The sequence below is a fragment of the Trichosurus vulpecula genome, chromosome 4 (assembly GCF_011100635.1).
Source record: "Trichosurus vulpecula isolate mTriVul1 chromosome 4, mTriVul1.pri, whole genome shotgun sequence".
Lineage (NCBI taxonomy): Eukaryota > Metazoa > Chordata > Mammalia > Diprotodontia > Phalangeridae > Trichosurus > Trichosurus vulpecula.
Window position 1 is genome coordinate 191,615,339 of NC_050576.1, and position 18,482 is coordinate 191,633,820.

Sequence of the window (18,482 nt, forward strand, 5' to 3'; positions counted from 1 at the left end):
CCTGCTTCTGACTCCCTCTCTAGCCCAGACCCTCTCCACAAGGGACGTTCCAAACAGAATGGGGACAGATGGATTGACTGATTCCCCTGAAAGTGTGGGAGGTTCAGTCAGAGCTACAGAGCTTTGCCATCAGAACTTTTCCAGAATCTACCACCAATATCCCCATCTCTCCTTTCTCCCCTCCCCTCCCCCCAGCATGCCAGCACAACAGCTCAGGAAGCTAACTGGGCAACAGCCACACAGCCTTAGAATGTCAGTGTTGGAAAGGACATTAGAGATATTCTAGTCCAAACATCTCATTTTGCAGGAGGAAACCAGAGCCCAAAGAAGGGAAAGAGGCTTGCTCAAGGTTATACAGCCAATATGTGGCAGAATGGGGATTTGAACCCAGGTCCTTAGATTCCCAGTCCTGTCTTATTCATTTTTATCACATCTGTAAAAGTGATTGGGGGAAAGAGGGAGGAAGAAGGAGTTTTCCAGAGGGAGAAGCTGAACTAAGAGATGGGAAGACTGGTTCTTGAGCGTAGATCAGAGAAAGGAACTCCCCAGGGGTCTTGAGCACTCCTGAGAATGGTGGGGTAGATGGAGGGGTTTTGAGAGGAAGGTGAGTTTGAGTCATTCTGACCAACAGAAGGAGTGTAAGGAAAGCAGGACAGAGGAGGGTGGAAGTCATCCCTTGTCCTCAATTATGTTCCTGTAGGGACTCAGAAGTAGAACCCACATCCTTGGCCAGCTCAGGGATGGAGGGCAATGGGGAATGGAGGAGAAGTCTTTGCCTCTTGGGCATCAAAGAATTTGCCTGCCCCTTTCTTGAGCCCCTCATAGGGCCCCTCTAGAACCCCAAGCCTCTGACACACCACCTTCCTGCCATGCTCCAACACCCAACCTGGCATTCCAGCCCCTCCCCTTACTGGTGAGAGTTCACCCAGTCTGTGCACCTCCAGACCCACCACAGTGGACTCAGGCGAGCTTTGCACCATGCTTCTCATACGCATTCCCTTCCCTGATCTCTTCTTGTTCTGGAAACGGAAATCACGTCAAGAATACCTTTCCTTACCAGCCCTGGAGTCAGGAGAACCTGAGTTCAAATCCGGCCTCAGACACTTGACATTAGCTGTGTGACCTTGAGCAAGTTGCTTAATACTGATTGCCTCACCTTCTCCTCCAAAAAAACAAAAATACCTTTCCTGGAAAGGAGAAGTCAATCACTCACCCAGTGTCTCCACTCAACATCTCTGACTATCCAGACAGAGACACCCTTCTCCGGGCCTATATGCATTGTTTTCCCTCATTAGAATGTAAACTTCTTGAAGGAAAGGACCTCGCTTCTTGTATTTGATTCCCCAGCATTTAGCATGGTGCCTGGTATGAAGGGCCTAATAAAATTGTCTTTCATTCATTCTTTCACATTCACCACTCACCTTCAGCAGGATAATGGAAATCCTTTAGAGGGCCCTCCCCTCATGCTGCTTTCTCCTCTTCACCACCAAAGTCAGCAAAGGCTGTGAGGGAAGACGGCTCCTGGCTGATGTGGCGAGGCGCTGGAAAGCAGGACTTTGGAGTCCAGGGCAGCCTTGCTGCGTGACCATGATGGACGAACCTGGGTGTTTCTAGAGCTCCGTTCTCAGCGTCAGCAACAGAAGGCACTTTAGTGGAGAGATGCAGGGGTGTGTGTGTGTGTGTGTGTGTGTGTGTGTGTGTGTGTGTGTGTGTGTGTGTGCTCGTGCACGTGCATGCGTGTACTGGGAGATAAAGTGAATCATAACTGATCTTCATAGTATTTGGAGAGGGCATTGAGGGAATACAAGTAAAAGGAAGTCGAAGTTGAGATTTTTTACCAAGACCTGGGGCTGTGTGCCTTTTTGACTCCTTTCTGAGACTCTGTAAAATGAAAGGACTAGATAAGTTTCCTCTAATGTTCCTTCCTTTTATTTAAATCTATGACCCTATGATCTTCTTCCCCCATTACGCCCCAGACTCAGAGGAGTCTCATGTTCTGGGCTGTTTAGGATGGCTGTTGGGTAGGGATGGGCTGAGTGGAGTGTCCCGCTTTGAAGCCCACACCAAGCTGTGCATCCTGATTTGTTCAGGTAGGTCTGCTGTGATACCAGGCAGGTTCAGGGTTCAGAGGGCCTGCTTCATCCTGGAGTTAACCCTCTCCACCGTCTCTGGGACCTTGCCTTCCACTTGCTAACTCTGGTTCTGGGAGCGTGGAGGTGCAAGGCCCTAGAGATTGAACATTGCCATCTCAGCAAGACATATTCCAGGGGAAGAAGTTAGACTCAGGTCCAAAAGGCATTGGATGGAGGGTGAAGATGAAACCCCAGAATTTTGGCTCCCAGTCTCAGGGTTTTGGCACACCACCATTTTGTTGAAATCCCATAGATCAACCCTTTTATGCTCCCACTCTCTCTCCCTTTCTTCTCTCACCCTGTCCCTTCCCTGCCCTTCTCCCCATCCTCTCCCCACCTTACCACCCCAGGAAAATCAGCAGGTTCAGCAGTCTCTGACTTCAGGGTCCCCACCTTCCCAACCTTTCTCAGTCAACAAGAGCCCAGGCCTAGGAGGGTGGCCATCCTGCTGAGGTCTGGTGGGTTGCCATGGCAACCCAGAGCCTCCTGGCCCCACCGCAATGGCCCCTCTGAAAAATTTATCAGGAAAACTTCCCTCTTTAAAAATTAACATCAGAATTGAAATATTAAAGACAAGCTTCTTCAGGCAGGAGTGGGGAGAGGGGAACCGAATGCTAAATTTGGGTGTGGAGGGGGTGCTGTATCTTTAGCAAGCTAACACCTTCTCCCCTCTTCTTTCCCTAGCATCTCATCTTATCCCACCGTTTCCCAGGGATGCTACCACTCCTTCCCCCAAATCTCCCACCCTGAGATTCTAGCCCCCAAGATGTATTCCCGTCATACTCGGTCAGAGGACCTCAAAGCACTGACTGTGGGAGACAGAAGTGGGGATTGAAGACTGGCCTCCTAACTATAAACTGAGGCCTAAGTTGGGGGTGAGGAGGTGAGGCCCAAGGGGTCTCTGGTAGTGAAAAGACTGAAACCTCAGATTTCTCATTCCCAGCCACAGGGGCTCGTCTCATTATCGTTTTGTCAACATTCCAAAGATAAGTTCCCCCACCCCCACCCCATACATACCTCTATCAGGTTTTCTTTTATGCTCCCACCTCCACCATTTTGACAGCTCTCTGCTATCCTCACTCTCCCCCTACCCATAACTCAGGGACTGAGAGTGGAAAGGTCACGTTCCTACGTCCCTTTATCAGCTTTGACTGGCCTTGGTGGAAGCCCCAAGGACAATTCATTCCTCTTTGTACCATGGAGCCATAAGTCACAGTTTTCTGGGTACTTTGAGAAGGGAGCTCTTCAGTTGGAGAATCAACACCAACTTTGTTTCTAGGTCCTGAGCTTGCTCAACTTCCTCGTCTTTTCCTCCTCTCTCAGTAGTCCCCTTGGGTTGTTGACTCTCCGGTGGTACTCATTTTCCCTGGAAGTCAAGTCCTCATAATTAACTGGACTGTGAGATTGCTGACCCTGACATGGAGCCATTCAAAGCTGCTCTCTTTACTGGCCCAGGCTATGGGAGCTTTGGGGGATCAGCATGAGCCCTGAGGAGAGGCTGGGGGGAGATCGTGCCCTCAGACACTTCTTCAGGGAGCGCTTATGTCAGGGCATCTCTGGTGCCCAGGCCTTAGGGGAGGGTGGTGCCAAGCACTCAAACTGGCAGGAGCCTGCCAGCAGATTGCAGCCGCCTCTCCCCCTGCCCCTGGAGGCGTCTGTGGCTTGAGGCCCAGGCTGCTGCGGGGGTTGGCTCTTCCGTTATTCCCCCTCCTCCCCGCCTCTCTACTCTACTCCCCAACCCAAAATGAGGCCTTAAATAGGAAGAGAGGAGAGGGGGCTCCCCACACCTCCCAGGTTGGAAGGAAAACAACTTTCCTCAGTGGACTGAGCACCCCCCTTTCCCCATGCACATGATACCAAGTCATAGAGCCCAGGGTTGCAGCTGTCCCCTTCTCCATCACCAAGTTACCCCACCTTCATCTCAAATTTGCTGATGGTGGATGGTGCCTTCCTTTCCTCTCCTGGTCCCCTGCCCAAAGTCTCTGTTCTTCAATCCTGCTTCTAATGGGATCGTTTCATTTTGTTGCCCTATTCCCTGTTCTTCCATCCCGAGTTCTTTCCCCTTCAGACCTCCTAATCCTCAACCCCCTCCCATCCACACGTTCTTCTGCCACCTTCAGCTCCTCCCATCCCAAACTTAGGCTTTCCTTACCCAGGTGTGTGAGGGGATCCCGGGTCTCCCCCTATGTAGGTCTCTCCTTCAGAAGGGCCTATTCCCAGCTTTCTCCTACAGCCAAATTCTCCCTCCCTCCCTCTGAGGTGGCCCCATCCCCAGGTCTCCCCCAGCTTTCCCCTGGCTCAGTCTGGGGCTAACTTCTGCACTCTGCCTCCTCAGCCTGTCCACCTGGCCCAGGTGAGCTTCCTCATCCCTGCCTTTGGTTTGAACTTCACTTTGGACCTGGAGCTGAACCAGTGAGTGTGTGTGTTTGTGTGTGTGGCAGGGGGTGGAAGGGAGTTGGGATGAGTTCTAGGTAAGGATCCTGGAAAAAAAAAAAAAGGCAGGAGGCCAGATCTAGGGGATGGGCTGGAAGGATGGGCTTGGGGGCAGGGAAGAGGGGCTGGATGAGAGACGAGTGGGAAGATAGTAGGGGACAGAATGGGTGGGTGCCTGGTGGTTTGGGGGAGGGGTCTGCTCTGCTGGGACCAAAGGAGAAAGAAAAGATTAACTGAACTCCTCACCCATCCCTTGCTCTGTCCTGTTCCCTCCTTGCTACCTCTCGGTCCTACTCCAGTCACCTCCTGGCCTCACAGTATGTTGAACGGCATTTCAACAGAGATGGGACCACCCAGCACCACACAGTGAGTGGACGTGAACGAGAAGAGGTGGGGCTGGTGGGATAGAAGTACCTGGAAGTATAATGGGTGGGCTACGGAGAGGGAGGAAGGTCGGAAAGGAGGAGATATGAAGGTAAATGAGGTCATTGACACACTCCAATTTCTGGTGTTGATGTTAGCTCTCCTCATCCTTATCTGCCCTTCCTCTACTCTCCCCCCACCCCCAATTATTTCAAAAGCTCCTACTAAGTGCTGGGCTTGGAGTCAAGAGACTGGGTTTTGAATTCCAGATCTGATACTTATTAACTCTATGACCTTGGGCAAGTCACTGCCCTCAGGTTTCTCATCTGTAAAATGAGGAGGCCTTTGAGGTCCCTTCTTGCTCTAAATCTACAATCCTGTGACTTCTCTGAGCCCCAATTTAAAATCATACACATACTACCAAGAAACGGTGGTTAGGAATGAGTTTTGCAAACTTTAGAGTGCTTTAGAAATGTGAATTATGCGGACTGTGCTGACAAGGTGGGGTGAAGAACAGTGGCAGAGAAAGAGACTACATTCTTTGGGGACCCTAGGAACTCCGGATTTTGTGGCTCCTCATTCTTTGGACCACAGGTCTACTAAAGTCTGGGGTGGGACAGCATGTTGTGTGGGGGAGGGGGAGGCAACAGTGGAGGAAGCATGGGTTTTGAATCCTGACCCCTGCTTACCACCTGTGTGACCTTGAACAAGCCACTTCTCATCCTTCTGGGCCTCAGTTTCCTCAACCATAAAGTGGGGAGGTTTGAATAGATGATCTCTAAGGTCCCTAAACCCATAGCCCTGTGCTCCTATGAGGAGGATGAGGCATCAGGAAGGGTGGAGGAAAGAAGGTCCCATCAACTTTCTGGACTTTAAATACAGCTATAGCTGTGACTCCACATCTGGAGAGGTCCTGTGCCTCTGTTGGTGATGGGAGCTGGTTATAGTCATTGAAGAAACAGTCTCAATTCACTTCCTGTCCCTTATCATCATCTATCTTTTGCCAAGTCCCAGTAGAACTTTCTGGCTGTCCTCAGGAATACCTGGGCCCCCTCCCCCCGCCCCCCCCCAGTTGCTGAAGAGGCCTGGGCAGAAATGAATGAGTTTCTATAAATAACCCACTCCTCTCCTCTCCTTAGGCGGTTTCAATAACTGGGGCAGAAGTAATTTCCCATGAAGTGAAGGGAATGGGGGGAAGAGGAGAGCTGGAGACAGGAGGAGTTATGGGGGGAGGGGTTCAACCCACTGCCAGTGAGCTAGGGATGGGGAAGAGCCTGGAGAAGCTCCTTTATAGAATCACAGAATTTAACAATGACCATCTAGTCCAGTGGTGTCAAACTGCAAATAGAAACAGTTTGTTTCATGTTGACTTCGAAAACCACAAATTAACATTATCAATGTTTTATCGTATTTTTATTTATTTTGTTAAACATTTCCCAATTCCATTTTAATCTGGTTTGGAAGGCCTAGGGGGCCTCAAATTGGACAAATCCAATCTAGTCCAATGCATTCACAGAGGGAATTCCCACTATAACATTCCCCAACCAGCGGTCATCCGGTCATACTTGACTGTACCCCTGATGACACTCAGATGGGGGAGCTAGAATCCCAGAATTTTCTCCCCTTCCATGGTTGTGGCTCTAGTCTAGGCCCTTATCACCTCTCTCTGCAACTATTATGATGGCCTCCTAATTATTTGCTAGTCTTCTACCTCCATCCCCTCCCCTTGCAGCCCAATCACATTCTCCTCCTCAGAACTCTTCAGTAGATCCCTATTACCCTAGGATAAAATATAAATTAAAATCCTTAGTCTGGCATTTGAGATCCTTCAGTTTAACTCCAGACCACATTTTTGTCACCCTATCTTGTAGCCTGCTTGTCTGTGTCTATGTTCTGTCTCTCTTATTATATTTTAAACCCCTCAAGGACGGGGACTGTCATTTTTCATCTTTGTATGCCCAGTGCTAGCATTGTGCCTTGCACGTAGTAGGAATTTAATAAATGCTTTTTGGGTTAATTTGAAAGATCCTTAGAGATTACCTAGCCTGGGAGTTCTTAACCTTTTTTGTGTGAGGATCCCTTTGGAGCCATCTGATGAAGCCTAGGGATGGACCCCTTCTCAAAATAATCTTTCTAAATGCACAAAGTAAAACACATAGGCGTACAAAGGAAACCAATTCAACTGAAATATAATTATCAAAATATTCACTAAAAGGGGCAGATAAAGTGGCACAGTAGATAGAGCAGCAGCCCTGGAGTCAGGAGGACCTGAGTTCAAATTTGGCCTCAGACACTTACTTGTTGTGTGACCCTAAGCAAGTCACTTAACCCCAGTTGCCTCCAGAAAAAAATATTCACTAAAATAAGTTTACAGATCCCAGGCTAAGAACTCTTGATCTAGTCTAATCTTCCCATTTTTCAGGCAGGTGGAGGCCAGAGATGACAGGTAACTTGCTGGAGGACACAGTGAGTTAGCAAAGCAGAGGCCTGAGCCTAGGTCTCCTTTCTCAAAGGCCAGGGCTTTGGGCCACAGAAATGCCTGAACTGAGCCTGACCAAAGGGATGTGGCTGAACCATATGGATCCTTGCAGCCGCCGCCTCATCCATCCCCCTGGCCATGTGAGGTGATGCCAGCTGAGGGAAGCCCAAAGGAGGCAGGCAGGGCAAAGACTTAAGTAACCCCCTTTGCTCTGTGACTGTTTCAGGGGGCCGGGGACCACTGCTATTACCAGGGAAAGCTTCGGGATAACCCAGTGTCCTTTGCTGCCATCTCCACCTGTCAGGGACTGCAGTGAGTATAGGGACCGCGGGGCACAGGTGGGGGAGCCCCTCAGATTCCCTCTGGCTATCGTTTCTCTCTGATCACTTCCCCATTCCCTGGGACAAGCTGTGGGCAGGTGAGGAGGTTGGGGGGGAGGGATGGTGGGAGCCAATCCTTTCTCCTCTTACAGTGGAGTCTTCTCTGATGGAAATTTCACTTATACCCTTGAGCCCCAAGGAGAAGCATCCCAGGTAAGGTGATGTTGTCTGCTCACTCTCTCCTAACCCCTGGGGCCCGCCTTTTGGAGTCTCAGCTCTGTTCACTCTCCCCATAATTACTAGGGATGACCGTTCTTCCCCTGGAGGGGCAAGCTAGCCTTTTCTACCCCATCCCCCTCTCCATCCTCCAATAATTCAGCTCTCTTTCTTGAGTTCTACTCCTTCCTTTTCCTTCCTGTCACCCCAGTCACAGTCAGGTAACCCCAGACACAGTATCCCTGCCTGTCCCCCCAGTAACCTCAGATCTGACTCCAATATCCTTCCCTCTGTCCCTCCCTCCCACCCCCATCTCCTGGTACTTGCCCCCCAAGGTCCTGACCTTGGAACCTGAGGAGCTGGGAGATTGGATCTGACATACTGACACGGGAGCCTTGGCTGTTCACCTCTGGGTGGGGTGAAGGGCAAGGGAGGAGGGAAATACTAGAAGCTCCTCTTTGGGCTTCCTCTGCTAGTCTGCCTCTGTTTCCCTGAAACGAAAGGGTCCAGAGTGGGCTGACTCCTCCCTCTTCACAATAGGGGCCCCTTCCCCACCTCATCCACCGGACCTCTCTTCTCCCAATCCCTGGATGCCGGGAACCAGGTGAGGCAGAGGGAGTGAGGGGAAAAGTGGTGAGGGTGGGGGGATACAAAGGGAGAAGGAATCTAGGTCGAACCCTCACCTGCTCTCCCTCCCCCCAGGTTGTTTGTTTGCTGCTCCCTCACTTCCTGTTCCACCGGCCCTGCCCAGGCTGAGAAGGAAAAGGCAGGTATGGGGCCCATGGAAACCTCAGGCTGCAGAATCCTCAGGTTTCAGACTCAGGCAGGAGGAGCCTGCAGCCTCAGGGACCCTGACAAGCATGGCCTGGGGCCGCTGACTTTATATGGGGGAGCGGGTACCCGTCCCATTCCGCATGGCAGCCACAACCTGCCCATCCCTGGGCCTGTCGCCTCCCTGGCTTCCCTGCCCACCCACCCGCATGTGTTTGCATCTGTCCACAGGCATACTCCCACTTACCCAGTGAGATCATTAAATGCTTTGCAGACCAAAAGCACGACCTAAGGATCTGCCATCCTTGCACTGAGCATGCAAAATATCGGGCAGAAAGTTGTGGGGTTCACAAAGATGCACGAAGGGGCAAAGTACACCAAGCTCTTGGGATGGGATGGAGAGGAAGAGGATGCCAGGCATATTATGTTCTTGCCTTGAGCTCAAAATGAGCTAGCTCCCTCCAATGCTGTATGTGTCCCAAGAAAATTCAATTCCCCAGGCCAGGGAAGCGAATGCAGAACTTTTCTGAGTCTAGAATAGGGGTTCTTAACCCTTATGCATCAAGGACCCCATTGGTAGCCTGGGGAAGTTTATGACCCCTTTCTCAGAATAACATTTTAAATGAAGAAAATCCAATACATAGAATTACAGAGGAAACTAAAGATTAGTTTTTTTAAAAAGCTAAATTATTTTGACATCTAAGTTCATGGACTTCCAATGGTTCCACGGACCCCAGGTTAAGAATCCCTGCTCTAGGATCTGTACTTCCCAATTTACAATCCCTAAACTTTCCAGCTGGCTGGAGGCCCTAGATTCTTTGGGACTTAGAGCTTCCAATGATTTGGGCTCAGCTCTCGGGGAGGGAGGAGGGCTGGTGCATTCTCACCTGTCCCTCACCCCCAACCACACCCCCAGGTCCGGCGTGGCCACTCCACCGTCCACAGTGAGACCAAATATGTAGAACTCATCGTGATCAACGACCACCAGCTGGTGAGTTCCTGGGGCTGGAGGCAGCAATTAGGGCTGGGGAGGGCTGAGAAGATACTGCCCTCTTCAGGACATTCTCCCTCCCCCAATCTCTCCTACCTGTTCCTCTCTCTTGTTTCTTGACGTCAGTTTGAGCAGCTGCGTCAGTCCGTCGTCCTTACCAGCAACTTTGCCAAGTCTGTGGTGAACCTGGCTGATGTGGTAAGCAGTGCCCATCCTGACCCCTGATGTGACTACCTCCTTAGCCCCCTGCCCCCAATCTGCAGCCTCTCCACCTTCACTCCAGCCAGGGCCCTATTCCTGCAACACGGGCTGCTAAACCGTCCATAGGGATCTCTGTGGGTCACGTTGCCTCAGAAAACTACATATTAATATTATCTGTTATACTATTTTTATTTTTTAACTGTTTCCCAATTCAATTTAATCTGCTGTCCTGGGGGAGAGGTGCAGGGTGCAGAGGGCCTTGGGCTTGACACCCTTCTCACAGCCAGCCTGCAGTGTGTGTGGCACCCTTTGACTCCCGGCTAGCTCCTTCATCGCTCCCCAGGGTTATGAGCGAAGTAATAGCAGATATTTAGGCAGCATTCTAAGGTTTGTCAAGCTCTTTGCATGTCACCTCATCTGATCCTTACAATGGCCCTTGAGGGAGGTGCTGTTATAGCCCCATATTAGAGATGAGGGAACTGAGGCTGAGAGAAGTAAAATGATCAAATCTCAGGTTTTTCCTGACACCAAGGCCGGCACCACACCACCTAGGATCCATGCCCTAGAGGGAACAAGGACTGGGATTGAGTCTGGAGGCTGTGGTCTCTGGAGTGGCTTCAGTGCTTTAATTTCAGCCTCTCCCAGAGAGTCACATCACTCCCTGCTCTGAATGGAGCGGAGGAGCAGGGCTTACCTCCCATTATATAGGCCCAGACTGCCTAAGGAGGTTGGAGTGTTGAAGGCTCAGCTAGGTCTCCGGCCCTTGCTCCAGCCCCACTCCCTTGGCCTTTCCCTGCCCTGCTCCCCCTTTGTCTTGCCCCAGGTTAATAATAATAAGAATAACAGTGATAACTAGCATTTGTAGAGAGCTTTAAGGTTTGCAAAGTGCTTTACAAAGGTTATCTCATTTTATCCTTGAGATGTAGGAGCTATTATTATCCCCGTTTTACAGACGAGGAAACCAAAGCAGGGAGAGGTTGTGACTTACCCAGGGTCATACGGCTAGTGTCTGGGACAGGATTAGAACTGGGGTCTTCCTGATTACAAATCCACCCACTGTACCACCTAAACCATCCTTTTCTTCTCCATCCCCAGCTGTACAAAGACCAGCTTAACACTCGAATTGTGCTGGTTGCTATGGAAACATGGGCAGGTGGTGACAAGATCCAGGTACAGGATGACCCTCTAGAGACCTTGGCACGACTGATGGTCTACCGGCGGGACGGACTACCTGAGCCCAGCGATGCCACGCACCTCTTCTCGTGAGATTCCTTGGCCCACCTCCCTGACCCTTTCTTCATCTCCCTTTCCCGGTCAGAACCCTTTCCCCTCTCCAGACCCTAGAGGAGCAGGGACTCTCCCCCTAGACTCCCACAGCCTCCTGGGAACACAGAGAGGCCAGTCTATCCCAGCCTCAAATGGCCCCCTCTGTCTCCTGGGTTCCCTTCAATTATCTCCACTGAACTTCTGGGTTCCCTGTCAATAACTCCTGGAGAGAGCAGTCCTCTTAGAGGCTCTGGGAATGGAGCTGATCTGGCAGAGGGACCAGGAGCCAAGGCTGGGACCCAGGAGTGGGAAGAATGCAAAGGGAAAAGGAGTAGCTTCTCTCAGGCTTAGCTCAACGGTCCCATCCCCCCATGGCTCTGATTTATATTCTGCTCCCACCATCATCTCTGTCCAAAGTGTGGATTCTTTATAACCCCCTGCATTCCTCTTACAGCAGAGCTCTTTGCTTGTATTCCTTTGTGTGTCCTCTCCCCAACCTCCCCTTTGATCAGCTGGAAGCTAAACCCTCGCTCGCCTTCTGCGTGACACCTGCTCCATCACTCTGGTGGCCTCTGGTGCTCTTTTATTTCTTTTTTCTCCCCCCTTTTTGGTGGCCCTTTCCCTTCCAGGTTTCCAGTGCTCTCATGTTTTCTGGTCCTTGGAGAAAAAAAAAACTCTGATAAGCTAATTCACACTAAGGTGTTAAGGTCTAGAATCCTGGAACCTTAAAATCTTTAGAGCTGGAAGGAACTCAACTAGCTCATTTTGCAGCCATGGGAATTGAGCACCAGAGAAGGAAAGTGATCCCTACAAGGTGACACAGTGAGTTAGTGGTGGTAGAAGTGTCATCCCTCCCAGGGATGTTCACATTTTAAACCATCCGTAGGAAGAGGCTCAGCCAACTCCAGAAATGACCCAGAAATAGTGGAATTGCAGGCATCAAGGGTGGAAAAGATGTGTACACAGAGGACCTTCCTAACCTCTTAAATCATCCCATGGCTTCCTATTTGGCAGACCTACCACTAACATCATATCTCCCCCCATCCTTCCTTCCCCAGGGGCAGGACCTTTCAGAATGCCAGAAGTGGCACTGCCTACGTTGGGGGCATCTGCTCCCAGTCTAGGGGAGGTGGCGTTAATGAGGTAAGAGGCAGTGGGGCTTGGGCAGGGACCAGGGACAGGGAGAGGAAGAAACAGAGCATGGGGCTGGTTAGGAAGATTCTGGAGGCAGGTGGGGGCTCCTCTCGCTTTGGGGTTTGGGTTCAATTTCTGTCTCTCCATCACTCCTTCCAGTACGGTACTGTGGCATATGTGGCAGTGACATTGGCACAGACCCTGGGGCAGAATCTGGGCATGATGTGGAATAAACATCGAAGTTCAGCAGGTAACCCCTTAAAGTCTTTTGCCCTTTTGACCTCCAGAGCCTTCCCCCCAACACACACACTGTGTCCCTGACCGAGTCTCCAGCTCATGAAAATGAAAGGAGGAGGGGGTGCTTTCCATCACATACCTATATACCAATAGGATTTAGAGCCAGAAGGGGCCTTCTTCCCCACCCCTCTCATTTTACAGAGGAAACAGAGGCCCAGAGAGGTCATGTTCTCTACCTAAGATCACACAGCTTTTAAGTAACAAAATTACAACCTAGAGCCCTCTCTTTCCACCACCCTGGACTCTGTAGTGGAGAAAAGCAGGCAGATGGGGTGGGAGAAGTATAGGGGAGAGTCCTAGGCTACTAAGGACAAGGACTTCTCTCAGAGTGTGCCCTGGATCTTTCTGCAGGCGAGTGCAAATGTCCAGATACCTGGCAGGGCTGTATGATGGAAGACACAGGGTGAGCTCTTTTTTTTTTTTTTAAGAGGGAAAGGTGGGGCCACAAGATCCAGAAACAAGGCTGGGCTAAAAAGACCAGCAGCTGCACTGATGGCCTTGGTGGTGGGGTGGGAAGAGGGGAGCTCTCTGGGAGCTCTGTCTAGATGGAGTCCCCCGGTCCTGGAAGTCCCAGGAGCTCGCTGACATGCGGTACCCAGTGATGACCACCAGATACTTCCCCAGGCCTGGTTTAGAGTAGAGCACACCTCCCTCCCGCTGTTACCTGGTCCCTATCCCCTGGTGTGAGAGAGAGGTCAGCTCCCGCCACGCCCCATGGAAGACCAGGTTCGGCTCCCTTGGCCCTAGGGAAGGTCAACTTCCACCACGCCTGGCTGGGGAAGACCGGGTGGCCCTTGGGGAGGCAAGGACAGGCTGGTGGTGGGGACAGTCAGGGACACTGGCTGGCCTTAAGCGCCCTCCTGCCTCCTCCTTCAGGCATTACCTACCTCAAAAGTTCTCGCGTTGTAGCCTGGAGGAATACAGCCAGTTTCTGCAGGAGGGAGGCGGGAGCTGCCTTTTCAACAAGCCCCTCAAGGTAGATATCCCCGGCCCCTCCCACTCCACCCCTCTCCCCCAGTCTGTCGGCACCCAGAAAGTAATGTCAACTCTGGAAAGGACCCTGGAGCCCCACCTTCCCTTTAGTTATAAAGGAGCCCCTCTCCCCACCCCTTCCCTCACTCCCGCCCCAGGGGAGGCAGGGGATGGGGCTAAGGCCTCGGATTTGGGGCCCAGGGAACCCCTCGCTCTCGCACCCCCCCTCCAGCAGGCTCAATGGATAGCCTAGGGCGCAGGGAGGGAGGAAGGGCAGGAGAGGGATCCTCCCCTGACCTCCCTGCAATCGCACCCCTCCGCAGTTGCTGGATCCTCCGGAGTGCGGAAACGGCTTCGTGGAGGCGGGGGAGGAGTGTGACTGCGGCTCGGTACAGGTGAGTGTGCAGGCGGGGCAGCCAGGGAAGCTGGGCCCGGGGCCGGGGTCTGAGCCGGGCGCTTGCTCGCCTCCTCTTCCCTTCCCTTCCCTCCCCGTCCCTTCCCTCTCTTCTCCCAGGAGTGCAACCGAGCCGGCGGGAACTGCTGCAAGAAATGCACGCTGACCCACGACGCCATGTGCAGCGACGGGCTGTGCTGTCGGGGATGCAAGGTGAGGGGCCGGTGGGCTTGTCATCCTGGGCTTGGAGGCTAAGTAGGGGCGGCCCTGGGGCGGGGCGAAATCAGAGAGCCGGGAGAATGGAATGGGAGGTTTGGGGGCGGAGCCTGGAGGGGGCGGGACCTGGCACTGGCGAGGAGCAGCAATCGGAGGGCCAGGAGGTGAAATGAGGGCGGTCCTAGGGAAGGGACATGTGAGGGCGGGGCCAAGAGTAGCAATTGGAGCGCGGGGAGAATGAATGGGGGCGGTCCTAGGGCGGGACCTGGCTCGTGCTGCGAGGGGGGCCGGGAGAATGAATAGGGGCAGGCTTCGGCCGAGGGAGGAGCGATCGATTGCAGGCTTTGAGGATGAATGGGAGCAGCGCTGAGAATGGTGGGTGGTGGGAAGATTTAGACTGGACCTGCGCCGTCGGGAGGAAGGAAACAGGGAAGGGTTCACTTAGTGCTTCATCCTCTTCCTCCTGCCTAGTACGAGCCAAGGGGAGTGTCCTGCCGAGAGGCTGTAAATGAATGTGACATCGCAGAGACCTGTACAGGGGACTCCAGCCAGGTCAGTCTGATGCCCCTGAAGGACTGGGCTGTCCTACCATGGAATCTCAGCCCAGCCCTCCCCCTCCCCCACTTCTGGGATGGGAGGAGGAGTACAGAGCATCCCTGACCTCAGTTATTTCCAGTCCCCTCTCATTGGAAAGTGGGGGTCGGGCACCTAAACACTCACCCTTGTTTCTGCAGTGTCCCCCCAACCTGCACAAACTGGATGGTTACTACTGTGAGCAGGAACAGGTAATGAAAGACAAAGGGAGCTGGAGGGAGGGGGCTTTTCATTATTCCCACCTTCCTCGCCAGTGCCACCCCTGGAAAAGTCTCAGGTTCAGTGCTATCTCTGTCTTTTTCTGTCTCTGCCTGTCCGTATCTCCGTGTCCCTATCTCTGGCCCTCTGTGTCTGTCTGTCTCTCTTTCTCTCAGGGTCGCTGTTATGGAGGACGTTGCAAAACCAGGGACAAGCAGTGCCGGGCACTCTGGGGCCACAGTGAGTCCTGTGCATGGCATCACGCCAACACCAATCTCATCTCATGAATACAGACAAAAACACAGCATGTCATATAGTAGGAAGAGTTCTGATTGGAAGTCAGGACAATTGGGTTCTAGTCTTTGACAAATCTTGGGTAAACCTTCCCCAGGCCTGTCTATAAAATGGTAGTGGTAGCCTCTAAAATTGTGTGTTGGACTAAGTGGCCTCTATAATCCTAAGGTCTCATTCAACACCTACACTTTTTGGATCTCTGGTTGTGGGGCCAAGAAGGTGTGAATGCCTGGGTGAATGTCCCTCTCCCCTGGAACCCTTCCTGATGTTCTAGGAGCTCAAAGACCTAGCTGAATGTACACATAGAGAGGTGATCTACAAGCAGGAGTTTTTAACCTAGGGTCCATGAACTTAAGGTTTTTTTTTTTAATTTTAATAACCATTTCAAAGTAATTGACTTCCTTGGTAATCCATTGTATTTTGCTTTATGTATTTTAAAAAACATTCTTTTGAGAAGGGATCCATAGGCTTCACCAGACTGCCCAGGGGGTCCATGACACTAAAGAGATTATTCCAGGGCTAGATTGTTAACCCTTTGAAAAAGGGCAGTTCAGAGAGCTCAGAGCAAGCCGGGTGTTTTGTCTCCTGCAGATGCTGCTGACCGTTACTGCTACGAGCGACTGAACGTGGAGGGGACAGAACGAGGAAACTGTGGGCGCAAAGGCTCTGGCTGGGTCCAGTGTAGTAAGCAGTGAGTGGGTCCCCTCCCAGGAGGAAGCGCTGGCCCTGGGCTCCTTGGCAAGGGAGACAGTTGGCTCTGGGCCTCCCCAAGAATTTTCTGTTTAGGGCAAGGGCCCTGAGGTAAGAAGGAAGGAGAAACCAAGGCAAGAGAAGCTGAGAGGGAGAGGGGGAGGCGGGGTGAGGAGCTATGAGGGGGTACCCATCAGCCTCTCCTTCCTGATTCCTCAGTTTCTTCATCCGTTCAGAATTATAGTTAGGATCGGGTTTCTGATGAGCCAGGGTTGGAGCTGAACTAGGCTAGGGGTATTTCAGATTAGGAGCCAATCATCAGGGTTAGGGTGTACTCATCTCTGTCTCTCCCCACCTCCCATCCCCAGGGACGTGCTCTGTGGATTTCTTCTTTGTGTCAATATCTCTGGTGGGCCTCGGTTAGGGGACCTGGGTGGGGACATCAGCAGCATCACTTTCTACCACCAGGGCAGGGAACTTGACTGCAGGTACCTGGAGCCCTATCTCTTAAGGCCAGCTGAGGGTGGAGGGAAACCCATCTCTTTGGAGCTAGGATTAGAGCGGGGAGGAGGAAAAAACTAAGTGGGAGGGGGAGGCTGAGGGGATAAGGTTTTGATTAAGGGACAAGAGAATGGGGCAGTGAGTGGGGAATACACCCCAGACACTGAAGCAGAGCCTGCCTTTCCTTTCAGGGGGGGCCATGTGGAACTAGCAGATGGCTCAGACCTAAGCTACGTGGAGGACGGCACTCCCTGTGGCCCCAACATGCTCTGCCTGGATCACCATTGCCTCCCGGCCTCAGCCTTCAACTTCAGCAGCTGCCCTGGTAGTTCGGGCCGCAGGATCTGCTCTGACCATGGGGTTGGTACTGGCCTCTCCACGCCCAGACGCTGATTCTTCCATGAAATGGGTCAAAGCCAGTAGACTGTCTAGGGAGGGTGGGAAAGGGGATGGAGATGGGAAGGAAAGGGGAGATGGTGACATCCCAGCTCACACAGGGCTTTCCCTCTCCCTCTCAGGTTTGTAGCAATGAGGGAAAATGCATTTGTCAGCCAGACTGGACAGGCAAAGACTGCAGTGTCTACAACCCAATGCCCACATCTCCACCCACAGAAGAGACTGAGAGATACAAGGGTGAGCTCTGGGAATCTGGGGGTTGAAGTGAGAACTCCATCCTTTTTTTAAGTTAAATTACATTTTTTTCAGATACATTTCCCCTGTCTTCCCCTCCTTCCTCCCTCTGTTGATTCTTATAGATGTGTTCTTTCTCCACTCATTTCTAACTGAGATCCAACTCCTTTTCACCAGGTCCTAGTGGCACCAATATCATCATCGGCTCCATCGCGGGGGCAGTACTAGTTGCGGCCATCGTCCTGGGTGGCACTGGCTGGGGATTCAAGTAAGAGCTGCCCTCCCTCTCCCAGCTGATCTTACTGACCAGGGGTGGGGTCACCGTGTGGCTCCCACTCTGTCTGAATGCCTGGCCTCTGACGACCCTGGGCCAACCTTTGGGAAGGGGGTAGGGAGTCCTGGTCCTGATGGGGCTAATCAAAGGCTGGCACAAGGAAGTAAGTCCCTAAATGGACTCTGTCTCTCCTCTCTCCCTTTCCCCTCCTTTCTTCACTCCTGAAGAAACATCCGCCGAGGAAGGTATGACCCGACTCAGCAGGGGGCAGTATGATGCCATCTCCACCTCCATTCCACCCGCATCCGCATCCTGTCTCCATCTCCATCATCAGCTACCATCCTGATCCCTCCAGTGGTCACAGACCTGAGCTCACTACTTGCCACCTAGCTCCCTTTGCAGGGGGTGGGGCACTAGGTTGGAGAATGACAGACACCAGTGCCCTCTGTCATTCCAGCCTGCCTGCCTGCCTTGGATCCAGCCTGGCTATTGGCTTATCTACCTGCTTACTCATCGAAAGGGTCACTTTTTCGGGCCATCCTTTTCTACCACCAGCTCTCCATAGCCCCCATTACAGACTGAGGCCACTAAAATATTCACTGGGCCTCCTCAAGCTCTGTCCTTCAGCAATAAATAAGCACAGCACCAGTCCCCCGGGGAAGGGGGAACACAGGCCCCATGGTCCACCTGTCTCCCCATCCCATCTGTTCATTTCTTCCATATCATTGACTGTCTGACCTCCCCTGCTCCTCCGCCCTTCTAGTCTTTCATGGGTTTCCGTGACTTTCCTTCACCCTCTATAGATTGTCATGGTGACAGACAGGTTGTACTCAGAGAGCAGATGTTCAGACATCTAGGGTGGCGGGTGGGGGAATCCGCTTCTCTGCTGAGGGCCTTTGTGGGAGGAAGGCTCTAACACCCTCCTTCACGTCACCATCTTGGGGGGTGGGGTGGCTAGGGAGGGACTCTAAGCTGAGAGGTGCGCTTCTCCCCTGCTCCCCTGTCAGCTCTCTGGGTTTTTCTGTGCTCAGCTGGCCTGAAGCCCGTCCCTTCTGTAAGATGGTTCCCTCACCTTCTCTGGTCCCTTGTTTCTTTTCCAGGTCGGGTGGGGCCTAA

The 18,482-nt window shown here is 52.3% G+C and overlaps 1 protein-coding gene across 1 annotated transcript in view; it reads left to right on the forward strand.

Moving 5' to 3' along the window:
• Positions 1–18,116, forward strand: part of ADAM11 (ADAM metallopeptidase domain 11) — a 33,080-nt gene extending 14,964 nt beyond the window's left edge. The window contains exons 3-26 of the mRNA XM_036755928.1: positions 4,468–4,544; positions 4,865–4,931; positions 7,634–7,719; positions 7,880–7,940; positions 8,484–8,547; positions 8,646–8,713; positions 9,631–9,705; positions 9,832–9,903; positions 11,002–11,168; positions 12,231–12,315; positions 12,466–12,556; positions 12,955–13,006; positions 13,480–13,579; positions 13,899–13,970; positions 14,090–14,182; positions 14,657–14,737; positions 14,920–14,970; positions 15,154–15,217; positions 15,863–15,962; positions 16,330–16,449; positions 16,654–16,822; positions 16,981–17,095; positions 17,270–17,360; positions 17,594–18,116. Of these exons, the coding sequence (XP_036611823.1) occupies positions 4,468–4,544; positions 4,865–4,931; positions 7,634–7,719; positions 7,880–7,940; positions 8,484–8,547; positions 8,646–8,713; positions 9,631–9,705; positions 9,832–9,903; positions 11,002–11,168; positions 12,231–12,315; positions 12,466–12,556; positions 12,955–13,006; positions 13,480–13,579; positions 13,899–13,970; positions 14,090–14,182; positions 14,657–14,737; positions 14,920–14,970; positions 15,154–15,217; positions 15,863–15,962; positions 16,330–16,449; positions 16,654–16,822; positions 16,981–17,095; positions 17,270–17,360; positions 17,594–17,642 (2,070 nt within the window). The 3' untranslated portion in view covers positions 17,643–18,116. The remainder of the gene's footprint in view (positions 1–4,467; positions 4,545–4,864; positions 4,932–7,633; positions 7,720–7,879; positions 7,941–8,483; positions 8,548–8,645; positions 8,714–9,630; positions 9,706–9,831; positions 9,904–11,001; positions 11,169–12,230; positions 12,316–12,465; positions 12,557–12,954; positions 13,007–13,479; positions 13,580–13,898; positions 13,971–14,089; positions 14,183–14,656; positions 14,738–14,919; positions 14,971–15,153; positions 15,218–15,862; positions 15,963–16,329; positions 16,450–16,653; positions 16,823–16,980; positions 17,096–17,269; positions 17,361–17,593) is intronic.
• The last annotated feature ends 366 nt before the right edge of the window (positions 18,117–18,482 follow it).